At 40.3% G+C, this 24,403-nt stretch overlaps 1 protein-coding gene across 1 annotated transcript in view; it reads right to left on the bottom strand.

Moving 5' to 3' along the window:
- Window positions 1-1,143: 1,143 nt before the first annotated feature.
- PRTG (protogenin) overlaps window positions 1,144-24,403 on the bottom strand; it is a 77,533-nt gene continuing 54,273 nt past the window's right edge. The window contains 9 exon segments of the mRNA XM_050309379.1: window positions 1,144-1,527; window positions 2,653-2,757; window positions 3,730-3,895; window positions 4,849-4,969; window positions 5,519-5,701; window positions 9,294-9,464; window positions 10,234-10,361; window positions 11,954-12,140; window positions 12,657-12,752. Of these exon segments, the coding sequence (XP_050165336.1) occupies window positions 1,144-1,527; window positions 2,653-2,757; window positions 3,730-3,895; window positions 4,849-4,969; window positions 5,519-5,701; window positions 9,294-9,464; window positions 10,234-10,361; window positions 11,954-12,140; window positions 12,657-12,752 (1,541 nt within the window).

Below are 24,403 nucleotides of genomic sequence, written 5' to 3'. Positions count from 1 at the left end.
TTCTAACAACAGCTCTGAGACGTATTACAATGCTAGCAGTGCTTATCAGCACTCAAAGCTGGGCAAAAATGAACTATAAACTCATGATACAGTTTACTTAAAACATCTAAGAAGAATTTAAGGCATCTTTCTGTACTCCAAAGCAACTTTATGAATACTAAAAAGGCATAAGGCAAATCAGTAATTTCATAATATATAATGGAAGGCACCATTGCTAAGAAGTTCTGTGATACTGGAATACTCAGCATTATTATCTTTTCCATGACTGTCAGGCAGAGCCACACTGTTTGAAAATGCTGAGTACTTCTTCATTTTGCCATGCTTTTTAGCATTAACTGTGAATAAAGGGGCAACATTTGTCACACTGTGGGAAATCCACCGTGTCCCAGAGCCCTAAGGATATAGCAAACATCCTGTCAGCAGTTGCTGGCACAGGTTTCTGGGGGAAAGGCACTGTCCTAGGCTTACTGGGGTTATAAGAAATCAAGAGGTACAAAAGATTTCATGTGGCTCTATATGTGGAAGCTCCAGTTTTCAACATACTCTGTGTCAACCACATTAAATCCTAACCTTTTATACTCTGAGGTTTCCTTCTTTTCAAAGACAGAGCTTCAGCTAAACAATCTTGTTCACCAACCTATACAACTCCCTGATCACTGAGCACATACATATGCACACACTCATACACACACACATTCTACACACAACTGGGGGGGAAAAAAAACCAAACCAAAACCAAAAAACTCAAAATAAAACACTACTAGGAAGTATCATCAGTTCCATAGCTGAGACCAACTAGAACACAAATGAGGTAAAGCAGTCGTCATTCAGAGTTCACCTCTCGGCAAACTGAGGTAGATAGTCAGCAAAAGGGCCGACAGCCTTCCCTTTGCTCCAGTGACATATTTTTAACTTTAGTTAGAAATCTTCACTCCTTTCACATTTTTTGACCACTGAACATTCAAAATGAGTGAGTTTAAAAAAAACCAAACCAAAATAAAGCAAGAAAAAAAACAAACATTCAACAGAAATATGGATCACCTGCTAGGTTAGTCAGGCTTTCCACAATAAAACTTTGGCTCCCTGTTCATTGTCCTTCGAACAGACATACACTGTCAGAATGTCTGGCGTGGCCCCAGGATGTCAGTTCTGCACTGCAGGGTGGATCTGAGGTGAGGTAGGAGTCTGGTCAGCAGCAAACAGCAGAGCAGACTCTGTGCAGTCACTCACGGCCGGGCTCATCACGTTCGTACCCGAGTCACTGCTCACGAAAGGACTGCTGGCGGGAGGGGTGGCGCCGGTCACAGAGGAGAGATGTAGCTCATCGTTGGATTCATGAGAAAACCTGCCCGAGTCGCCGGTCTCGTGGCTCCCCTCGCTGTTGGCCGAATGCTCCGTGTCGGCAGCGATGCCGAACGGCACCTGGAAGTTGGGAGGCTGGCCCGGAGAGCCGGGGGAGTCCTCGCTGACCAGGACGGTGGGGCCGGGCTGGTACAGACACACTGCCTGCACAAACCTCCTCGGAGGCTACACAGAAAGAGAGACAGAAGGGCTGTTGAACCTCTGAAAAGCTGAGCCATAATTTGAATTTTTACTGCATTTCCTGCCTTCTATTCCACCAGTGATCCTAACAGCACTGCCTCAGAACAACCAGGGCTTTCCTACAGGAGTTTAAGAAGAATCAGTCTCAAGTCTTGCTCATACTTTTTTCTTCCATAATAGATGAAATAATCCTTCTAGAGATGCATGGGTAATCAAAAATTATTTCACTGCAGAGACCTGAACAGTGTTTTAAAAACACACTTGGTAGAGCTCTCTTCTGTCCACTCATGCATATTCTTTAAGAATTACTCCTTGGGTGGTAGCAAATATAGAGGCATCAGAAATACACAGCTGCTTCTGGAAATACTTCTGAATATGAATTTACAATATGGATATCAAGACTTTCTATTTATTAAACATGTAAGAGCACAAAACAAGTTACAATGAAACAAAGAGTAGTTAGATGCTCCACAGGTGTGAATTTGCATTACAATGTTCCAGGTTTGGTTGAACACTTCAGTTTTAAACTGTTATTTTTCTCAACCAAATGGCAAATGTTGCTAATTGGCAATAATTTCAGAAGCCAGACAGTTCTACTCAAATTCTCAATTTCCTCAGTACTTTGGGCATATCATTTAGTTTCCCTCTTGTTTCTCTTCAGCAAACAGAAGTTTTAGCTGTCAGGGTAGGAGAGGATTGTCTATGTTTTAATATTATTTTTATTTGTAAATACATACTTAATTTGTATTTATGTTTATACTAAGCCTCTGCAGATGTAGTACGTGTGATGTACAGACCCAGTACACAGAAATCCCTTTGCTCACAGATAAAAGGGCAAAGGCAAGAAAGTGATCAGTTAACTGTGGAGAGCTGCAGTATCTGACAACTGTAAAGAGTTACAGTGTCCTGATAATATCTGTCAGGAAATTAAATATTCATAAGACTTTACTATGAGATAGAACACCATCAGCCTTAACATAACTGAAACTACTCAATTAAAACTTAGACCATTAATTACGCTTTTTCATAAATAGAAAACACCATATCTTCCTTTGCAAACACAGGGTATTACAGTAAAGATTGTGCACCTCTGCCCATTAGAGCAATTACCTCCTCAGTCTTCACCTTCTTAGTATCTTGGAAAAACAGCCACCTTTTCTTGCTGTTAGCCTTTGTCACAGGCCCATAGCTGTTAATAATCAGATCAGATCCTCCCTACAACAGAGGAATATGCAGACATTTATTTTAATAAAGTAAATTTCTAAGATATTTGAAAATATTTTTCTATTCCTACGTATTGGCTCCATACTGAAAATTAAGACAAATGAAGTCTCAGTGCTGAGTCACGTTTTTGTGGTCTGATACTCATCTGCTCGAGACAAGTCAAGAACAGATCCACTAAGCCCACCTTCCAGGCCCAACAGCTGTAATACTGCAGACACAGCAAAATATTTTAGCTGCTGCTCTTGCCCTACTACTTTGGATGTTAAACTATTCCCATTCAGAGTGTCTGTGCCCTTACTGGGGTCCATTTCCACACCCCAGCTCTTGCATATATCCTCAGGGAGCAGCCCCATTCAAGTTTGCAGTGTGAACAGAACAAGCCTTAATTCACTGCGTCTGCATGTGAAAGGAAGGCCACTGTGGTTTTGCCACACTGGACTCCTGGGCTTAAGATTGTTCATCCACTGCTAAATCCTGCCATCTAGACTAATTTATAGTTTGATCAAATATGAGTTTATAAACTGTAACATTGTCTTTCCAGTAAATAAAGAGGAAAAATAATATTTTCTTTCTTTAATAGCTGCTCAGTGTCACACTTGACTAGACTGTGCACAGGCACTTGCTGAGCTGGGTGCTGACAAGGACTCTCACTTATCTCCTTGGACTAACAGAGGCCACCGAGCAGCCTCGAGTCTGTGGAGCCTTTGTCCTTTGATGTTGTGCCAGAGCCAAACACTGCAATCTGCAGAGTACAGTGTAAGACAAGTCTGAACCAGAGCTCTAGCTGAACTTTCAGATAAGTCTTGAAAATTTGAGCCTGGATTGCCAAACCTGTCCCATTAAACAAAAAACCTTGCGGGGGTTTGTAGTACACATATTTTACATTTGATAAGGACTCTGATCTTATAGTAATGAATTCTAAAGGAAGATTTCTGATTTGGGAGCAAGTCAAGCTCACAGTACCTTAGCATCGATGAAGCTGTTTCCCACTATCATTGGCAATAAGGATTCTTCATTCTCTGCAATTCCTTCAATATTCTTCTCCACCTCATTAGCACTGGCTAATGAGATGCTGGTATGTGACAGCTGGTCAGTGTTTTGCTGCACTGGCTTAGGAGCAGATGTTTTCCTACACAATGTTAAGCAGGAATAAAATTGACCCACAGGAATAAAATAAAAAAAAATCAAGGATAAACTTCAAAGCTATTATTAATCCAGTAATACTGGTATACTCTTGGCATTTACATTTTGTCATACGATACTCCTAACTCACATGGAATTTAAATGTTATTGCTTGCGATAAAAATAACATCTGCTTCCAGTTAATCATACACAGTAGGCTACAAGCTTATGAGCAGACAGGAATTGTCATGATTAGTAATATTACTTGGAGGAAGTAACCACTAATGATATTAAGACCTTTCTATCATGCTACACAGAGACTGTCTCCCAACCCATATTTTTTCCTGTATGAATGCTAAAAAGCTCTTGTTACTGAAATACACTGTTAAAGAGTTTTTAATTTATTATTTCAAGTAACTTATATTTATTCTGATCCCAGAGTTTTGGGCAGTCACCGGGCCAGTTTATACCCTATAGCAGCTGATGACAGACAGACAGATGGTGGCTTGCACCACTGCAAAGAAACTCCATCATGGATCTGCTGTAGAAACTGCATCATGGAACTGCTTTATGTTGGAGTTCCTTTTGTCCAGCAACACCCAGGGGGGTTAAAGCCTTGCAAACCAGGCCTGGGCAGGCTGGAGGGTTAAGCAGGAAGAGCAGATGATGGACAGCAGCATGCTCATCTGACTCAAAGGGGGGTTTGCATTTGGAAACATGCCTCATACTTCCTTGCCAAAGCACCACCACTGACTCACTCTGTGGGTTCTTCCTCCTTTTCATTGGAGAAGGGGCTCAGGTAGAGTAGGAAGAGCCAACAAAGTGGCTTTGTTTTCAATGCTGGTAGAAACAGGTGAAGAGACAGAGTACTTCAGAGAACTTAGCACTCTTGGAGGAGGAGGCACATCCCAAGAATGAGTGCCCTGAGAAAGAGCTCATTCTTCAAGAACAAAAACATACCTGGCTTTACTTCGATAAATTAAGATCAGGATGCAGATAAGGATGCAGGTCAAGGCTATGCAAACCCCAACAACAATGCCAGTCATTGATTTCTGGTCCAGATGGTAATAGTCAGAATAAGCTATATCAAAAAAGAACATAGAACGGCTCAGTAAATAAGAAGAGTTAACCCCTGCTCCCTTGTCAGGAAATTAACAGGGTTACAGTCACAACCACAGAGACAAATGCTTCCTTCTAATGAGGTTTCCAGGCCTTCTCTGTCATAGATTTTGACACTTTTGAAAATAAAACTCATAGACCAAACAGAGGAGAGTCTGGTCAGTGCAGTGCTGGTGTGGGAGGGGAGGAAGGGACTGCCTCTTGGGATGGACCCAGTGCTACTGGTATCTCAAGAGAAAGGACTTGTAGGAAATGCCATAGAGGAGTGGCTACAAAGTTGATACTGATGTGAAATTCAAACCAGTTATGTATTGTCATTTGATAGGCAAACATCCAACTTCTGAGCAAGTAAACCAGCTCTGTGTCGAACTGAGATAAAAATCCAAAAATAATTTCATTCAGAACAAGAAAATGCTTCACTGTTAGGACTGCCTCACATAAAACAGAATGCTAAAACAAACAGTTTTGCCCCAATACTTGTGACAGCTGTAATTCAAACATTGCTACTGACTTGTGGAATCTCCGGAATCCAAGCGTTTAGGTCTCTGATTAGACTCCGATGTCTCCTTCGGCAGGACAGCAAATTCCACTGCATTTGAGAAGGGTCCTTCTCCCACTTCATTGGAGGCTGCTATTTTAACCAAGTAGATGTTTCCTGCTACAAGATTTTCCAGCAAAGCCATGGTCATTGCTCCTATGAAAAGATTTGATAGACATTTCCAGTTCAGACAAAATCTGTGGGAACAGACTGAGATTTAGACACTGGGACCTACACTTTCCTTCCAATACCACCTGCAAATCTTGTTTGAGGACTGTGATCACTTTGATACGTTCTAACCTGCATATACAAGGAACAGAATGAACACTGGGCTTTGCCTTCTTGTCCCTTCTGTCCTTTCTCTCCATCCTGCTTGAACACAGCACACCGTGAACTGCCAAGAGTCAGTACTGGGTACAACACACAGCACACTAATCCTAAATCTGCCATGAGCTGCATTTCAGTGTGATAGCATTTATGCTGTGATCAGATCTGTGAGCAGATGAGCCAAGCTCATAAACAGACTCTCAGGCAGCAAAAGCAGAAAGAAAGACCTCTCTCATATGTGCCTCTCCTCAATCCACTGTACCATGAATGTGAATGCAAATTGTCAAAAGAATTCAGGTTCACTTTATCAGATTTCAGATGTAGTTGGTTTAATGAACAGGACAGCTTTGCAAGAGTATATTATACCACAATTTTAAAATAAAATTAAGCCCTATTTAGACCTGTGTAGGCTTCTTTGATTACTGTGCATCTAAGCTGTGCTACTAAGAATATTATAGAAAATGCCTTTTTCACATGCTAGGGATTCATTTCCTAAAGTCCCTGAAGGCAGGAAAAGAGATTAAGAACATAAATAGGATTCACTTGCATTGTCCTTAGACAGCCAAAACTCCTATCAAACTCAATGAGAGCTTTGCCTGCCCAGGGACTGCAGACTACTGCTTACAATTCCAGTTCATTTCTAAAATGCCTGTGTTTCTTGCTACCATAGAAATATGCTGCTTTTCTTTCCTAAATAGTGGCAGTTACAGGACCAAATCTCTCTCTTGTTCTCTTTCATATATTCCATTCACTTTCTCAGACTTAAATCAAAATTTCAACCTTTTAAATCAGTTTGAAAAGCCAGAATTTATAGTATCATGGGAGCCTACATAAAATATGAGCTTGTTTTGTTGACAGAAAAGATTATACATTTGGCAAAAAGGAAGCTACTTCCAAAGCTATTTCAGCTCTTGCATAGAAAAAAACCATTAGCTGAAAGCATCTGAAGTAAAATGTGAGGTATCTGCAACCAAAGGAGCTGTAATATTTAGCACCAGTAAGGGCTAAAGGTCACATTTCAATATTACAGGCTCTTTCCCACCAGCTCCTTTCCAATCTGCTGCATTGCTGAAGCAAGTGAGCACTTTGTGCTGATTTACTGCTCACCAAGTGTGTAAAGGCTGTAACTTCTTATCCACTGGAAGAGAGCTAGGGAAGGGGGGGAGGTGGCTGGAAGATGACTCCCATCCTGAATCAGCAACAAACTGCAGTTACATTTTTTGAGTTTGCCACGCCTAACACAAGCTCAGTCAAATTAGAGGGGTTTGGTTTTTAAACTGGTGGATTGGTAGAAAATTTCCTCCTAAACTAAAGCCCATGCTAGGACTTTTATAGGTGGCAGGGTTGATTTATGGTGGGTTTTTTGTTCAGTTTGGTGGTTTTCCTAAAGTTTTTTTATTTAAGGGGGACGTTTCTGGAGGTATGAGACTGAAATGGGGTCAAGATTTCATAAATCTTCTGCAGAACAGTTTTAGCATCAAGACAGAACAATGCTATATATTGCATAGGGTTAGCTGAGCTTATCAGAATAAATGCATTAAAAACCCCAAATCCTGCTTCTGTCTCAAATTACCTATGAAAATACTGTCACAGGGCTATCACAGTATTTGCCCCATTTTACCTCTACATACTAGTTTTCTTTCACAGACTTTTTCACCTGTAATTAATTAAGAGCATAACAGATTGTCCTAATGGCAAGATGCCTGAATTCCAGGCCATGCCTCAAACCCTAATATATCTAATTTGTATACTAAATTTGTGACTCTAACATTGATGGACATAGTAATAAGATTTATAGCTCTCCATTTGCTGATTCCCTCCAACTCTTTCAGTATGGGAACACATGAAAATGTTTACTGTTATTGCCATCCCCTCATCCGAAATCTCTGGTGAAATACTATCAAGAGATGATGTTCAGGCATGGCTGAGCTGAAGGATATATCTGAAAGCAATTCAGCCACTTTGCTGCATGCAGCAAATACAGTGTATCATCACCAGAATGACAAGATTTATTCTTCAAATATAAGCTCTCTGTGAATTTAAATCCGCTGGGTTTTTTACCGAGTAAAAATTAATAGTAAATTCATCTTCTAATTTGACAAGTTCACATCACTGTTTCTTCCAACAATTCAGTGGGACACCTTTATTTATATTACTGTTTCTTTGAACAATTTTAATAGTGAAAAAACATGGGCTCAATCGTCCCCCTATAATTAGACCTGATTGGTATTTCAGAGACTAGTTATTTTTTACAAATTTTGTTGAAGATTAAGAGTCATTACCCTGTTATTCTTCGCAGATGACCATTCTACTTGGGGCCAGCCTGACAAATACCACTGTGCTCCAGCAAAGACAAAGCAGCACTGCCACCTTTCCAAATGGCTGTTGGTCCTCTATCCTCTCCTCAGGAGCAGGACACCCACCAGCTTTGAACCAAACCAGTTCACTCTCAGTGGCGATGACACAAGCTGTCCTCTGTGCCAGCATACTCATTAAGCTTTTGGAATCTTCTCCACGGAAAATTTAAAGCCTCACTCTCTGCTGACAACTAAGCTTTCAGCCAGGTAACAACACAGAACAACAAAACAGTAACTCTTACCGAGCAATCCTCTTAAACGGGCTACTCAAGCACACGACTTGACTCTGTAACACTGAGCTTCCCTCTCTGATTTAAGACATCATTAGAACAGTATCTATTCTGAACTGCCTCTGTTTATTTTGAGTATCAACCGAACAATAAATGCATTTTTCTTTTCTTTTCTGGCTAAAGTAGAAATCTGTTCTTGAGGCAGCTCTTCAAATCGTAGTATTACTGTGAGAAGTGCCTACAAAAATGTATCCTATCTCTCCATCTAATCACAGAGATGTGACTGCAGTTCATGTCACCATACCCGAGGTACTGCTAAATTAGCTAGCTGGGACTCAGCAGTAGAATAGAGCCATAGAATTAAATTGAATTTGCAGAGCAATTTACTGGGAGTAGGGGAAAGTTCATTAAGCAAACTGAGCTAACTGGATTGGCAGTGATCGACAGAAATATATAAACCCACACAGCTACATTTATACATTTATATCTGGAGAGCCAGGCATCACATTTGAAAGAGTGCATTTACAAAATGAAACCATCACAATCATGGTTACAACTGAACTAAGATGGATGTAATTGGATTTATGAGACATTCTGGTTCCCACACTGAGCTCCAGAGCAGCACAGACAGCCCTTCTCCCCTCACCTCCTGAGTATGAACTGGGTTTTAATGCATTTTCCCATGGCAATTACTCTAAACTAATCAGAACTTTTATGTCAACATTTATATACGAATTTATTTCTTACTGTAGCCCAAGGGAGCTGAAAATAACAAAGCATCTTATAAGCAGCATCATTGTTTGTTCAGTTCATAGGTTTGTGATTTCAGTTTACCTTCTCTGTGCAACACTTGCCATTCCCCAGCAATCCAAGACTTCCTGGATGCATAGAGGATAGTGTATCGTGTAACCACTGTTTCAGGACCATCAGGTGGCTTCCAGGAAACCAAAGCAGTATTATCCTCTATCAAAGTCACCTTCACTCCTACTGGAGGGCCAGATGGTGCTGTGAGAACAGTAACACAATGCTATTAGGCTAACCCAATTTACATGCAATTAAATTGCTCAGAACCAAACTGATGTGCAGACCTAATGGCCACTGCTACATCCCAGAAATCACATATAAACAAACACACACTGCTCCTCAGGAGACATCCTGTTAACTCTGACCTGGTCAATAACTGAGATTCTGGAAAAGCAATTTTCATATTTCATATTTTTTCCTTCAACTCCAGAAGGAAACAGTTCCTGATAACCCCCCACTTCATTACCCTGTGAACAGGTGCACCCCAAACACTGCATTGCTGAGAACATGAAACCAAAGTTTTGGATTTTCCCCCTTCCAAGCTGACAGCAAAGCAAACCAGCTGCTAGAGCAATAGATGTGTAATATTCCTAGAGTTTCCAAAACTTCTGGGGTTTAAAATATGTTTCCATAATGCCTATGAATCAGCCCTACCTCTTCAATATATTCTTTTAAAGTTTATATTCAAGTTACTTCTACTCAGTAGTTGCTAATGGTGAAAGTATATCCCACTTTATACGAAAATCATTGCTGATTTAAGGTGGATTTTGAAAAAGAATTTCCCAGTTCCAAACCAAGGATTTTCCTGACAGCATTTTTCTAGATCTTACCAAAGAGAGCACTACCTGTATCTCAAAGGAAAGGATTTCTCTCTCCCACAGACAGCTTAAAATTAATAAGCAATTTTTCAGGCCATTTGGTTTAGAGAGCTTTCTTTTTAGAACCACATGGTGCTCTCCTAGTTCCTTACCTTCTGGGAGGGTAGTGTGGTAGACTACAGGACTCCAGGGACTGGAGAGTTGGTCCACATGTAACCGAACTGCAAATTCATACATAGTTTTTGGCTCAAGACCTTGAACTAACATATGAGTCTCTGACCTGTATAGATGAAGGAAAAAAAAGAAATTTAACAGTAGCAATTGACTTGAAAATCCCAAACTCAGATGGTATCTCTTGGTCACATGAGCAGATTCTCACTGTGGCTAACCCTGGAGCTCTCAGGAGGGTGTTACACCTGCTGTCAGTTGACTTGAGCTCCAGTTTTTATAAAGGTTCTTTGAACAGCTGATGCACAAGCAAGTCCAAGAATGCTACTGTCTGGATCACCAGCAGGCATCCCAAACTCAGCTCTTTCCATGTTTGTCCGTAGGACTCTATGCTTCCAGCTGGAGTAACGCAGACTGCAACCAGCATCACAGCTGATAAGACACATGGTATTGGCTCCTGGATCCACTTCTCAGTTCACAGACAGGCATAGGCTACGTGTGCAATGTCCTCTTCCATTTATGGCCTCTATCACCTCCCACATTTAGGGGATTTCTGTAGAATATGAATGTTCCCTACTCATCTTGTAGATGCATTTAGTAATTTATTTCTTGCAAAATGGATTATATTAATTATAATATTGCAGTTTACGATTTGTTCACAAAGCCAATTGTAGGCATTTCACTTTATTTTGATTCTAGGGGCAGAGGGAAATCTTTCATATATGCCAGGGTTAATTCTGGGTGATAATACCTCAGTCAAGATTAAATCTCAATTTAAAATGGTGTTACTCTACAGATACTGCTTTATTAAATCTCATTTAGTAGTTTCATCTTCCATGGTGCAAAGGCAGTCACTGATATTTGCAATAGTCTCATCCTATCACAAAAAGCAGCACTCCTTGCTATGCTCCATATTACACACTAAGAACTTTACACGGTGCTTATACTGCATCTAATCGGTAAGTTGGGAGCTCTGCAGCACCAGACGTGTTCTTGGAAGAGAAAACCTTGAATATTAGGATGGGAAACTATCTTTTATGACGGCATATTTCTTATTTAGAGGCTTGAGTAAACTGAAGTTTTAAGGCAGCTACACGCACATGGATCCCCTTAACAAGCCCCCAGCACGGGCAGTCACATGGAACAAAGTCTTCTGCTCCCAGAACACCAAAACACCAAGACTAGGAAGACTTTCTTCCCTGTTCTGCCACTCTGTGGCTCATGCACTGCTTCTCTGAAAAGCAAGCAATCCTACTCAGCTTTCCCCCACACCCTCAGAAACATGGCATTCCCACAATAAAATGCTCAACCCCTCAAAAATTCTCACTTCCAGTCTTAAAATCAGACACTGGACTAAGTGCCACCTTTGCCCAGACAAGCTACCGATAAAATAGGTATTCTCTCTGGTTTGGTTGAAGAACTTAAAATGAAATTCAACCTATACAGCTAAAAAGCCATTAAAAAAATCAAGAGCTAGCCAAATGATCCAAGGTAAGGATCAGTGGTAGAGAATAAGCTGTTCCATGAACCCATCTTACAAAAACTGAACTAGCAGCCACTGGGCAAAACACACAGTCAGTCCTCTATGGGAGATAAAAGTTGTTACAAGTAAAAGACGGTTAAAAGAGGGCAGGAAGAGTAGAACCTGAGTGGGAAGGATGTGGAAACTGGCAAACCAAGGCTCACTATGAGTGCTGCACTTACGTTTGGAGGTAGAGCACCAGGGACGCGTTCTGCAGCCCCACGGGGTTGCAGCGCACGGTGTAGTTGATGAGCTGTGCAGATGTAAAGGCAGGTTTCCCCCAGTGAAGGTAGATGGAAGATGAAGTGTTTGCTTTGGCATAGAGGTGGTGAGGAGGTGGTGGAGGCGGCACCATGCGATCACGGACAGCTGTTTGAAACAGAAAAAGGAGCAGGAATTATTTACTGGGTAATGTTAAGAGGTCTGAGCCCACAGTTAGAATTCCAATCTGCCCTTACTCAGCACTACCTGGTATTCAGACCCAGGAGTCTGGTTGAAGCTATTAAAGATCCCTGCTCACCTCATACATGTCACATACTATTTCTGCAGTCCCACCTGTTTAGTCAAAAGCAAAGTCGAAATTATCAACAGAGACAAGGGAGAGAGATAAATATCTCATGAGATACATGATACATCATTGTCAGACAGTCCAACAGGGAAGGGAAATGTGTTTGGCCTATCTTGTTTCTTCAACTGCACTTCACAAGCACAGCAAACTATCTCAATTGCAGGATGACTAGGATAGTATTTGTCAGAGATATGATCTTTCTGGTTCTCTGTTTTACACTGAATTAATTGATTATTTACAGGTTAAAAGCACAGAGCTGCTAGGACCTTGAAACAGCTCAGCTCTTAGTAAATTCTTCATGCATCTACAGCACTTACAGACGCATCCTGGAGTGCTGACTGTTTGGTCTGCCTGATAACCTTCTTCCATATTGTTGTATGCCAGCAGCCTTACATGATACTTTCTTCTAGGATCTGCACATAAAGAAAAAAAAAAGTTTTTCAGACTTCTACAGAGAGTGAGACAACTTTATTCTCCTGCAAGTTTTTTTCAAAACTTGTTTGCTACAATCAGTGGACTGAGGGACGGGCTGGATGCCTGGAAGCCTGTCTTTTCTTAAGCCACATGAATTCCCCTGAATCTTTGCCCAGACTTCCAATAGCCTAAACAGCAGTCAGTGGGAGCAGGGTAAGTATCACATTCCTATCTGTAACAAAGTCACAACTTCACAGCCACAGAGCTAGAATTAATAGTATGGATTCGTCATACTGAAGTGCTTTCAGTCTTTCATTAAAGATCTGTTAAAACAAACAGCAGGAGTTCCACAGAAACCAACATTTGTTTTTTAGATAAGCAGGAAGTCATGAAGCAGGATAATCAAAGCAAAGGCAAGAAGACAGGACCCAGCAAAGAAATGGGAAATGTTTTGGTTCCAGGCTTTGAGAGGAGATAAACTGTGAAACAACAGGGATTGCTAATAATGCTTTGAGTAGCAAATTCTGCCTCCATATGTTTTCTTGAAAGCTGGTTCTGGCATTCTTGGAGGGTCACGGTTCCCAGCTTAAAGGATGTCCCCATTTCCCTTTCTCTGGCCCTGTCTTTGGGTAGCCACACTGCAGTTTGCTGCTTCTCTTGGTTCTGTTAAAGATAACTGGCCTTAATCCAAGTGGAAAATCGCTACAGAGCAATGAGTTAGAAAGGGGCCTGGAACTTTGTGTAAGTGGAGATGAGGTGTGTGGTACAACAGGTGGCTCAGAGTGCAGCCCACCAGGATGGCTGCTCTGCTGATTGCTCCCTCACAAGTCTGTTTGCAACCAATCCCTCCCATACAACTACGATCTGCAAGAGGGCAGTGTTTGCTACGAGTTCTTATGAGCTCCTTGGGGTTGAGCTAAACTTCACCCCAGCACCGACACAGCTATCAGGACATTCTCCTCTTCTACTGACGTGGACCTATTTCTTTCTATTAAGATTTTCAGAAGGTTCAGACATTATATAAATGCGCTGATCTTGTTTATTTCTTTTTTCCTTGCCCTAAATTACCACAGTATTATCCCTTCTCAAAATAAGCTCTTCTTGTTCTCATTTTAGCTGAGATTTGACATGGCCTCTCATGAAATAAACAGGAACACAAATCCTTGATATTTCTTCGCCAGGAACAGGACTGTTGTTTCCATCAGATCGGTGGCTCCCTCTGCAGTCACTGCACCAGCAATACCATTGGAACAACTCGATCTGATGTTTCTGTAAAGGTGGCAGAGTAGTTTCCTAATAATGCCTTTTCTAAAGTCTCTTTATTCTGAATTAGAAAATCTTTTTCTGCTGTAGTTACCCACATCATCTGTAAATGAGATATCACTAGGTAGAGTTTACATTTCTGTGTTTAAATTTTAAAGACTATTTTACCAAAATCTAAATATAGTTGTAAAAAAAGGGGCTCTTAAATTTGGATCAAAGTATTTCTCTGATGTATTTGACATTAATGGTAGAATAGGCAAGAGGAGCCCATTCCCATTTTTGAATAGATTTTAACATCACAAGCAGAAAATGCAAATAACAAAATGTAAAAAAAAAAAAAAAAAAGGATGTTTTTTTCAACTTAAGTAAAATTCTCATTTTCTTTGAAGGTTTTTTTACTTTACAACAGCACTTTAACAACAGATGACATCAGTTGTTCCTTGACCACAAATTACAATCAGAGAAAAGAAAGAGATGGACACAAACACGCAGAATAATCAAATGTGACAGAAGAAAATATGGAATTTCAATATTCAAAATTCAGAAAGATAGTAAGATGTTATACGTAAATAACTGCAATCTCTTAAAATATTTCAAAAATAAAGGCACATTTAAAAACACTGAGCCCAATTAAAAGGCTAAATGTTAAAAATATTTCATAAGTCCCAAGTGATGTGAATACACAAAAATTTAGTTACAGTGAGTTGTTTAGGAATATTGCAGCATGCATCTCAGAAAAGCAGAAATGTATATATTCCCAGGCCTCTTAATCTGTGGAAGGAATAAATATATTAGTGTGCAACTGAAATATTCAAAAACAAAGCCAGAATTTAAAAGAAGAAGTCATCGAGACATCTTTACCATCTCACTGGGATTATGCTTTGGAGGTGGTTATGAAAAAATGACTTTTCCCAGCCATTCTTAAAAAACACTTGAGCTCGAGTACTGTTCAGCAGGCCCTTAAAAAGATCCCACAGAAGCAGGAGGCTTCCAGCTGGCCGAGTGTGGCTGCCTCTCCCTCCCTTCACAAGTTCCCCGGCGCAGACCCCCGCTGCATTTCCGCAGGACACAGGATGACAGACACCACAATCCATCATCCTGCCCAGCACCTTCAAAAACCCTGCGCCCTTTGAAAGTGCTCACCCAGAACTGATCATCTTCACTGGGAAATGAAGGATAGCTAAGGTCTAGTGCCCTGCTGAGCTGAATGAGGAGCCTGTGAGGTCTGTTTATCCTCACTGCATTTTTTTTTTTAACTGAATTCCTCATTAACACTTGATTGAGGAGAAAAGGAAGAATAATGGGATGTGGAAGAAAGGCAAGAAAAAAAAAATCTAACTCCCACAAAAAAATTCAAATGTCTGAGAAAAATACGTTTTTAAAATCTTACTTTTAAAGTATCCTTAACACTTGACACGTAGAAGCAGCACAGTGTTGAATACCATTCCTCTCTCCTGCTCTTGTATAACACAAGAGGTTTCAAAGACAATTATCTTTACATAGAAAAACCTGTTTAAAAATGAAGTCCCTCAGTTAGTCCCTACCACCTGAAAAACACTGTTATTTCCACTTCAGGACATCATGGTTCAATTGGTACCAAGACTAGTTCAAGCCAAAAGCAATGTCCGAATTTTTCAGCTGCCACACACTACTGCTTCTATGCCTGAAAATCCATCTGCTGGTTCCTGCAATTGAAGTAGCAGACAGAGGGAGGGCTGTGTTATGGACTGGCCCAGGGAAGCCTAAACGTTAAAGGTATCTAAAAAGAAGAATAGAAAAGAATTTAAAGAAATTGATGAGAAACCTGCCTTATGTGCATAACATGAGCAAAGAGCAATTCAAAGTACCCACTGAGATGCCTTTCCATATTGATCAGAGCTTTCCCATATGTCAAACACAATAATCCAAGATCTGCCACAGATCTGTCTCAGTTCCAACAGATACTTGCTCACTCTTTGTTTTATGAAGTGCTGGAAAATATTTTTTGTCTCAAGTAGCCTCTGTTTACAATATTTTTAAAGATTTTTAAGTTTCATTGACAGGCTTATGATATGATTCACTCCTCAGAGGCAATCCCAGTACACACCTGGCATAAACACTTTCATCTCACAGTTCATCAGCTGGATCAAACATTCAAAGCCAGGCACATCCGTAGAGAGAAAACAAACTTCAGGAGCTTTCTTATCTTTAACCAGGAAAGGTATCTTGAAGAGTTTACACATAAATCACTGATAAAAGATTGGGGATAGCATGGCCACCTGGGGGTTGACAGTCTCACATTTAGTGTATACCATCCACGCACAGGAGGTTTGGAGGCTCAGGAAACAGGGAAGTGAGCATTGAGGCCATCAGGTGTGCTCAGAACAGATCCAGGAGTAACATATCTCTGTAGTGATCCACAGATCACTACTATTCAGAAACAAATTGGGTGCCGTGAGTGACTCAACCCATTAACACATAAATTCAGTGTAAGTAAAAAAAAAAACTCATATCAAGATTTCATCTCTGCATTTACAGAGTTTCTCTGAATAACTGGTAACACTGAATAGTTCTTCAAATTGCCAGCATTTGTGTAGTGGTTGAAGGCTTGTTCACAGACCTAAGAGGAGCAATTCTGTAGCCTATTTATTAATCAGCTGGGTGATTTTTTTTCAGGTAATTTGTTTCTGTTGAATATCATTTGGTTTTTTTAGAGTGCTGGTATTCGATTGTTTTAAAACTGCTACAGCACCTACAGGTTTTTAATAGGCATTTTTATTGTTATTACTTAAATCAGCTGGTGGAAAGGACACAGAACCTGCACTGTTTGTATAAATCAAGGGGCTAGCACTGATGTTGACAGAAACACGCTGGAGCTAATTCAGAAATGTTATTACATGAGTACCTCGAGCACACAGAGATTGTCTTAAAAGACATTATAGGCTGGATGTGATAAGTTGGAGTAGCTTCACAGGGTGCAATGGATCTGTTTCACACACCCTTTTTATGTAACCAAAACCTGCCAGCATTAAGAACACAAGAATAACAGTTTCACCAGAGGCACAAATTTCGCCTGTGGTGATAATATTCCTATAAAGTAAGAGGAGGAAAAAGCTAAGTATGCCTTACATTTATTAATTTCAAATTATCAAAATAGAATCTGTCCCCAAAATCACTGTTTGGCAATTTATATCGGATCAGCCTCATTTTCCTGCAGCAGTTTTTGTAGGAAGGTCACTGCTCCACAGTGATACTCCTCTGGATCCCCATATCCTGTCATTCACTCTCCATAAAAATTTGCAGTGAGTCCTGCAGATCCAACCCTGATAGGTCTTTCAGCAGAGAAACACATGGGGGAGCCTTCTATTTGTTTTGTGAGTTGGAGTTGGTTCTGTACCTCATAGTAAAACTGGCAAAGTTAAATACTGCAAATATGAGCAAAAAAATTAAATTGAACTATAATTCAAAGCATGGATTGTAACTTGGAAAAACATTAAATGTTACAGTAGCTGAAGGTCCAGAAGAGGTTGGGTTTACTTGTATTACTATATCCCTGAGATATAATCTTAAAGATTGTGTTTAGCTTCTCAAGAAGCAGACAGGAAGCTCATAGCAGTTACAGATTCTTCAAGAAAAATACTGCAGTGCACTCAGATGTTCCAACCTTGGTTTTGTGACAAGCCATTTCATTTCCCAGCACAGGAGGGAGAACCACAGAGGGAGAACTCATCTGTCTGGATGGGGGAAATGGAGAGAAGCTGCAGAAATATCACCAAGAATTGAGACTTGACTTACTGGCAAAAGTCTGTTGCCCTACACTTCATTGGAACGTCCACATTTTATTGCACCAGCTCAAAATCATTCAGTATCCTTTACTACTGCCATCAGCCTTGCTTCTACGTAAATCTTTCATTTCTCTTTCAGGGAGGGGAGAACTTGCTACTACAGAGCAGCTGTCAGTCAGAAATACGCATAATCAGAATTTTCACATTTCCTTTCCCAAAACTTAAGATTTTAATATGTTCAAGTGATGTATATTTATTAGTTAAACATGGATTAAACATTCAGAGCCTCGTTTTCAATGTCTAGGAAAATATAAATGGTCCAGTAAATACATACACAAAGGTAGGCAAAAGCAACTAGAGAGCTGGTATGTTCTCATGTCAGAACTAGTTTTAGTGTGTGTTCATGTATTCTGTGGAATTCTACTGAGTTACTGTCTCAAACTTAGCTCTTCAGTTCTTCTAAAATTTTGAAATAAATACACAAAAACATATAAAACAATCTGACACTGTTCCTGACCCTTACAGGCCTCTGAAATATATCCAGTGAAAACCCAGGTTCTGCTGGGGTGACTGCTGTAGCAGTTACTATTATTTGGGGGAATGGCAGGGAAATTATAAAAAAAGGTTCTCTTTTTTGAAGCCATTTCCCTGGTGATAAAAGTGACAAGGGAAGAAGAAGGAAATCTCTCCAGCCACCACAGGTTAGTTCCATCTGGTAGAGTTATACCTCATGGCTGCCAGGTGGTGTCCTCATGCACTTCCAATGGGCACAGCTGGGAAAACTAGAGGCATCAAAGATTAAATGCCTGTATTCACAGTTAAACAACTAAAACCAGAAACATGCTTGTAATCACTTTGCAGCTGGTGAAGTACTTTATCATGCAACAACCTCACTCTTGAATTACCAAGATTGCACAGACCAAGCTTTTAGAAAAAGTTACTGAGAATAAAGTCACTTCCACATTCACAATGGAACAAAAATTCCACTCTCAATATTCTATTACATAATTAAAACCCTCTAAGACTGAAGCAGCATGACACTAACAACAGAGCCAATGAAAAATCCTAATTCACCCTCCCTTCTCAAAAGAAGACAGAGAAATGCAAACGTCCTGATTACATTTTAACACTATATTCAAATCAGTTTTCTGCAAAAGACCAAAGTGTCTTTATCCCATTCAGATGTTGATAATTTGTCTTCATACCATTCTTCCATTCCAGGTAAATTTATAGCATTAAAGATAAGTATAAAACCTCTAACAGCAAGTTCCATGACCACACTGTACACAGGAGACACCCCCTGGGTCACTGTTCTTTCAGATGAATTCAAAATGAAGAGTCCTGAATCAAAAGTGTTACAAAGTGCTTGCCTCTATCAACACCGACAAAATTTTGGCTTTCTGGCAAATGCTTCAGAGAAAGCATCTGTTTACAGGCTACTTAGCCAAGGTTACAAGAGAGTGTAACACTGCAACCCCTAAAAGCCCTGTCATTGTTTCTTTCAGCTGCTGCATGTTTGTGAAGCTCTGAAGGCCTTGAAAGGAGCCAGAGCAGAGCCAACAGGTCAGGGCTAGATAAAATTAAGAAAGAATCCGAGGTCAGACCATGAAAGAACTTTTTTTTTTCCACCCCTCCAGAACAGTGAGTCCACCTCCAGCAGCCTCTCATTCAGTCCTGATAAGAAGAGACAGCACTACACAATCTGGATTTCAGACATTTTAAGTCCTCTTTGGGGAGAGGAAAAGATAAGGAAGCTGAAAGAAAACAGGCATTTTACTATCATTTACTGTTGGAACATACTTTCATACCTGTTTCAAACATCCCTGTTCTCAGCAACTTAGAAGGAAAATATTGATAGAAATGAAAGTACTGGGGGGTTTTGTTCTTGTTTCTAAAAGGATTGGGATTGCATTGAATTTCTAGAGAAAAAACAAACAAACAGAAAAGTTCAGTGTCTTGATGTTTTTAGCCAAGTTCAGTGACTAGAAACCTAGAAATAACTTCTTAAGGTACAGGCAATATGGCAATTTTAATGGCTGGGGAAGATGATAAGAAAATTTTTTTCAGTTTTGTTCTAGCTTACATACAAAATTTAAAATAACACTTTTTTTCCTTTCAGTTGAAGGTATCAAAACCACAGTACACTCAGAAGGCTGAAAAAATGGTTGTTCTAAGGCCAAAACTTCTGTGCCCAAATGTCCATTTTTAATTTAATCCTTTGTGCTGCTGGATTTTTTTGTGTAACCCACAGGTCCATTGTTGGGTAGTGGTCCGGCTGGATAGCTCATTGGTCTGGTTTGCCAGGGTGACTGTGCTGCCCCCAAGCCCATCCCTTCAACACAATAAACTCCAGATAATTATTCAAAGAAGAGGCCAGCAGCATGGGCTGCTCTGACATCGGGTCATGGCCTTTGACATCGAATCTGGGGCTAGCCAAAGTCTGCTCCAAGCAACAGAGGTCCAGGGGAATTATTAAGGGGGAAGGGTGGGAAAGGAAGAGCACTGAGAAATACTATCCTTAAAAATGTACTTTTGAAGCAAAGTAATGTAAATACAGCAGAAACTTATTAGGAAAATAAGCAAATACATTTCAAATACACCAGACGAAAGGGACAGAGAGAAGCACATCCAGCCAAACAGTAACAAAGCTGGGAAGCAGAAGGATGGTACAGATTCAGGTCTGTTCCTCTCAAAAGCAGGTATTCCCTCTCAGATTTTCAGTACTGGATTTTATTTTTCTTTTCTAAAGAATGCCCTTTTACTTTGCTTGAGTACATATGATTAATTAAATAAACAGAGTTTAACAACCTTGTTCTATTACTGCTTTTTAAATCTTGTTGAGCCTCTGGATATGCAACTTCTAAGTATTATTACTAGCTTCAAATAATAGTATTTAATTTCTTTTATTTTTACAGGAGTTGGAATTTCAACTGACCACACATTTGAAATAACATCCTTTTAATATCAGACTAAAGTAGTTTGAGTGCTTACGAATCGCCAGCATTTTACATCTCATGGTTTCTTTTTTTTAATTTGAAGGTAACTTTAAACAGTTAGATGGAACAAAGACTGTCTGTGATACTCATGTTTTCCTTTGCAAACCAAATAACTGAAGTAGAAACTAAGCAATTTGTTCTTTGTACAACATTGTAAAAGTTTATTTTGGTAGAAACTAGAACATACGACTCGTGTGAATTGATCCAGCTAAACAGTCTGGCTTTCCACGGCTTTGGATGGCTCTGGCTTATTTGTCTAAATCTGAAAAGGGTCTGTATCCCTTTTGTAGCTTTGCTCTATCCCCTTGGAGGGCCCCAGGACAAACAACACCTCACACCCTCTTGCAGTAAAAACATCACCTCTCCTACTGCCCACCATCAGCAATAGCAGCTTCATACAGAAAAAAGTGCTGGGGGAGGGCTGGAGGGGCAGGATGAATTCCCAGCACACGGCATTTTGGCCTTTTGGAGCCTAAGGAAACAAGAAATATCTAAATGTCTCTAATCTTTTTAAAATAAGCAAAGCAGATGTCAAGGATTTTAAGTTCGCTCGATTTCCTCACGGGCATAGAACATTCCCCCTCTGCATGTAAGGTCTGCCATCAGTCCCCACGTTTCTCATGTGTTTCAGAGAACTGTTAAATTGCACAAGCAAAAAGCTCCCTTCCAATATTATTGTAGCAGTGCTCTCAAACCAGCAGACACTCTTATGTTAACTAGCCTGGCTCACCGTTTTCAAAGTGAGCCCTCAAAAGCTAACTTGAAAGCAATACCAGAGGCCTGGACAAACACCTAATTTTGATCTTTTGTGCTCGTCTTTTCTTCTGAGAGACCTTTTCTTTTGTTGCTGCCCAGTGGAAAGCACACAGCTCATTGGTCCTGCTTTGAAAGATGAGAGCACTGCCCCTCAGTCCACCCCTCCGAGCACAATCACTTTAATGGAATTATGTAGAGAGGCCATCTCTGGAAGAAGAAAGGAAGGGCGAGGGGGGGAGGGAAAGAGTGTCCGAAGGAGCCAGCAGAGCTGTAATTACCCCAGTTACTAACAGAGATATGTCCACTGAGAATTCATGCAGTGGTCCACATAGGATGTGCCACCCCACACAACAGGTTCCCTTCTGTACAGCAACTGAGCCACGCACGAGTGACACAAACCAGTGAATCAAACATTACAGCAGTGGATCAGGAAAAAAAAAAGAAAATCCCACACACAATGCTGCTACAAACACGCCTCAAAACAGGAGTGTGCTATAAAAGGTTATTTTCCATAAGATGCAAGAGACTGAAAGGATGATCTCCCCAATGGAGACAAACATTTCTGGGTTGCAGACTGGAGGAAAGTTTAGACAATCTGCTTGACCTTCATGCTAAGAAGAATGCTTCCAGAAGATGCATCTAAACACAGTGCTGTAAGCACTCTACCAAATTGGGTTTAACATCTGTCTGTTTAGGTACCAAGCTCTATCACACAGTCAGTAGGCACTGACTGCCTGACATCCAGCATCACCTTACAAACAACACATTTGTACACAATGACAAAGGCAATCTGTTCACAGCGCCCAAACTTTCCCCTCGAGCTATGATATAAATTTTCTTTCAGAACCAACATTTTCTGCTGGTCTGTCATGGACTCCCCATGCCATTTTGACCCTTTTGTGCAGCAAAATGAAAACACTATCTATCATTACTTGCACCACAGTGACTTTGTAGGAGGTGCACAGTTTCATTGCAAAAACATCTGTGGTCTGGTGACTCAGATCTCAAGCTTTAGGAGTTGTGCTGTTCCAAGCATGACTGCAAGATGCAAAAGTTTCAGGCAGGGCAATTAACAACCAGTCTGGCTCTTTCCTCCTTGAGAGGGCAACAAGGAACTGAACTAAAACGCACTCAACTTACTAGATATAAAACAAGTCAGTCATGACAGGAAAACAAACAAAATACATGCAAGTGGAAACCACCACTATATTTTTCTTAAGGCAAATATTGGCTGCATGGACTATATCCAGCTGCAGCTGTAATTAGGGCCCAAACTTCACTGGGATGTTCTGTTATTGCAGGTGTCAAGGGCCACGTCTGCTCCCACTCCCACAGCGTTCCCTGGTATTTGTTGGACACAGGTAGGGAGCTGCATGACCAGATGGACAGACACCTATCCATACCCTGTGTCCACACACAGCTGTGTGAGTGCAGAAATATTGTTCTACAGGCTCCTTGATGACGTAAATAAAGCAACCACTTAATGAAGCTCAAAATTTTGGCACTCATTTGTGGAGCACTGGGTAGAGGGGCAAGTTAATCCACACAGCTGACAAATTTTATAGTGAAAATGCTAACCTGACCCATTTGTCATAGGCTGCCAGCTAGTCTGATACATGTACTGCTTCCAATATGACAACTCTCACACTTCATTTCCTGAAGTTAAATTCAGGTGCATTAAAAAACAAAACAAAACAAAACAAAACAAAACACAAAAATCAAAAAAAACTTTAAAAACCCACCAAACTGGCATTAAGCTTTGTACATTACTTTTAATGTAAAGTACTAATTGAAAATCTATCATATAATGCTAAATATTTTCCAAATACATACATTAATAAATCAGGAAGCAGGGAAGACAGTTAATAGTACTTGTAAACAGTTCCCCTCAAATGCCTTAGCTCAGTAGGTAATTTCACCTGACGTGTGATGGCATAAGGACACAGGTCCCTGTTCCCTCAGCCATGAAAGGCACTGCAGTGTCCCTCTCCAGACATGAGCATGTCTATTACTTTTCCCTCACTATCTTCTTATAAGCCTCATTCCCTCCAGTCTCTCTCTGACTAGTTGCATATCTTTGACATTTAGCAAGGGTATTCATTTTAATTACATTTAGATTACATTGAACCACCTTTCTAATGATTTGGCACAGCAGTGTTATTTTTAGTCTTTACATTTTCATACAGCATATTCCAAACTTCTAAAACTGTTCTTCTAAATGCCCTGGAGAACATTTCCATCTGTAATGATAATAAAAGTATCCAGGACCCTATAAGATCCTTGGCTCTGATATTCACCACTGTTACATTGAATGGCACACTGTCACGAGCAATTCATAATGATTTTTGTGGTATGAATTTGCACAGGAAAGTTTATTAAAAGTGACCAGGCAATGAAGCCTGATACACTACATACTTATACTCCTTCTTGAATGCTTTCAGTATGCTTAAGTTTAGTGAAAATACCCAACTAGAAGGCCAGGAGAATCTGCTTCTCCATAAAAAAAAAATCATAATAACTTTTCATCTCCACACTGATTCCTCCCAGAACCATCTTACGTTCATCTCTTTCCATGCCAAGACTTTGCTCTTCTGAGATAATTTATCAGGAGGATTACTCAGTCCATATTAGTGGCAGCAGCTGTGCAAATTAAAGTTGTTGTTGTTTTTAGTTAAATAGATGTTAATGGTTTATTTGAAGACTATTTAATTAAGACCAAATTTCTGAAACAGTATTCTTGAAAGCACCATAGACAAATCTTGCAGGTGGTGTAAAAGGAGACAACATGTGCAATCTGAATTTGGACCTAATGCTGTCAGGAGCTCAAATTCTTTACAGAGTAATTCTCTGAACTGTGGCCTGAGTACCCTT

This window comes from Myiozetetes cayanensis, unplaced genomic scaffold (genome assembly GCF_022539395.1).
Source record: "Myiozetetes cayanensis isolate MyiCay16 unplaced genomic scaffold, myiCay2020 scf14, whole genome shotgun sequence".
NCBI lineage: Eukaryota > Metazoa > Chordata > Aves > Passeriformes > Tyrannidae > Myiozetetes > Myiozetetes cayanensis.
Note: the sequence above shows the minus strand (reverse complement) of the source record. Positions and strands in the feature narration are given on the sequence as shown.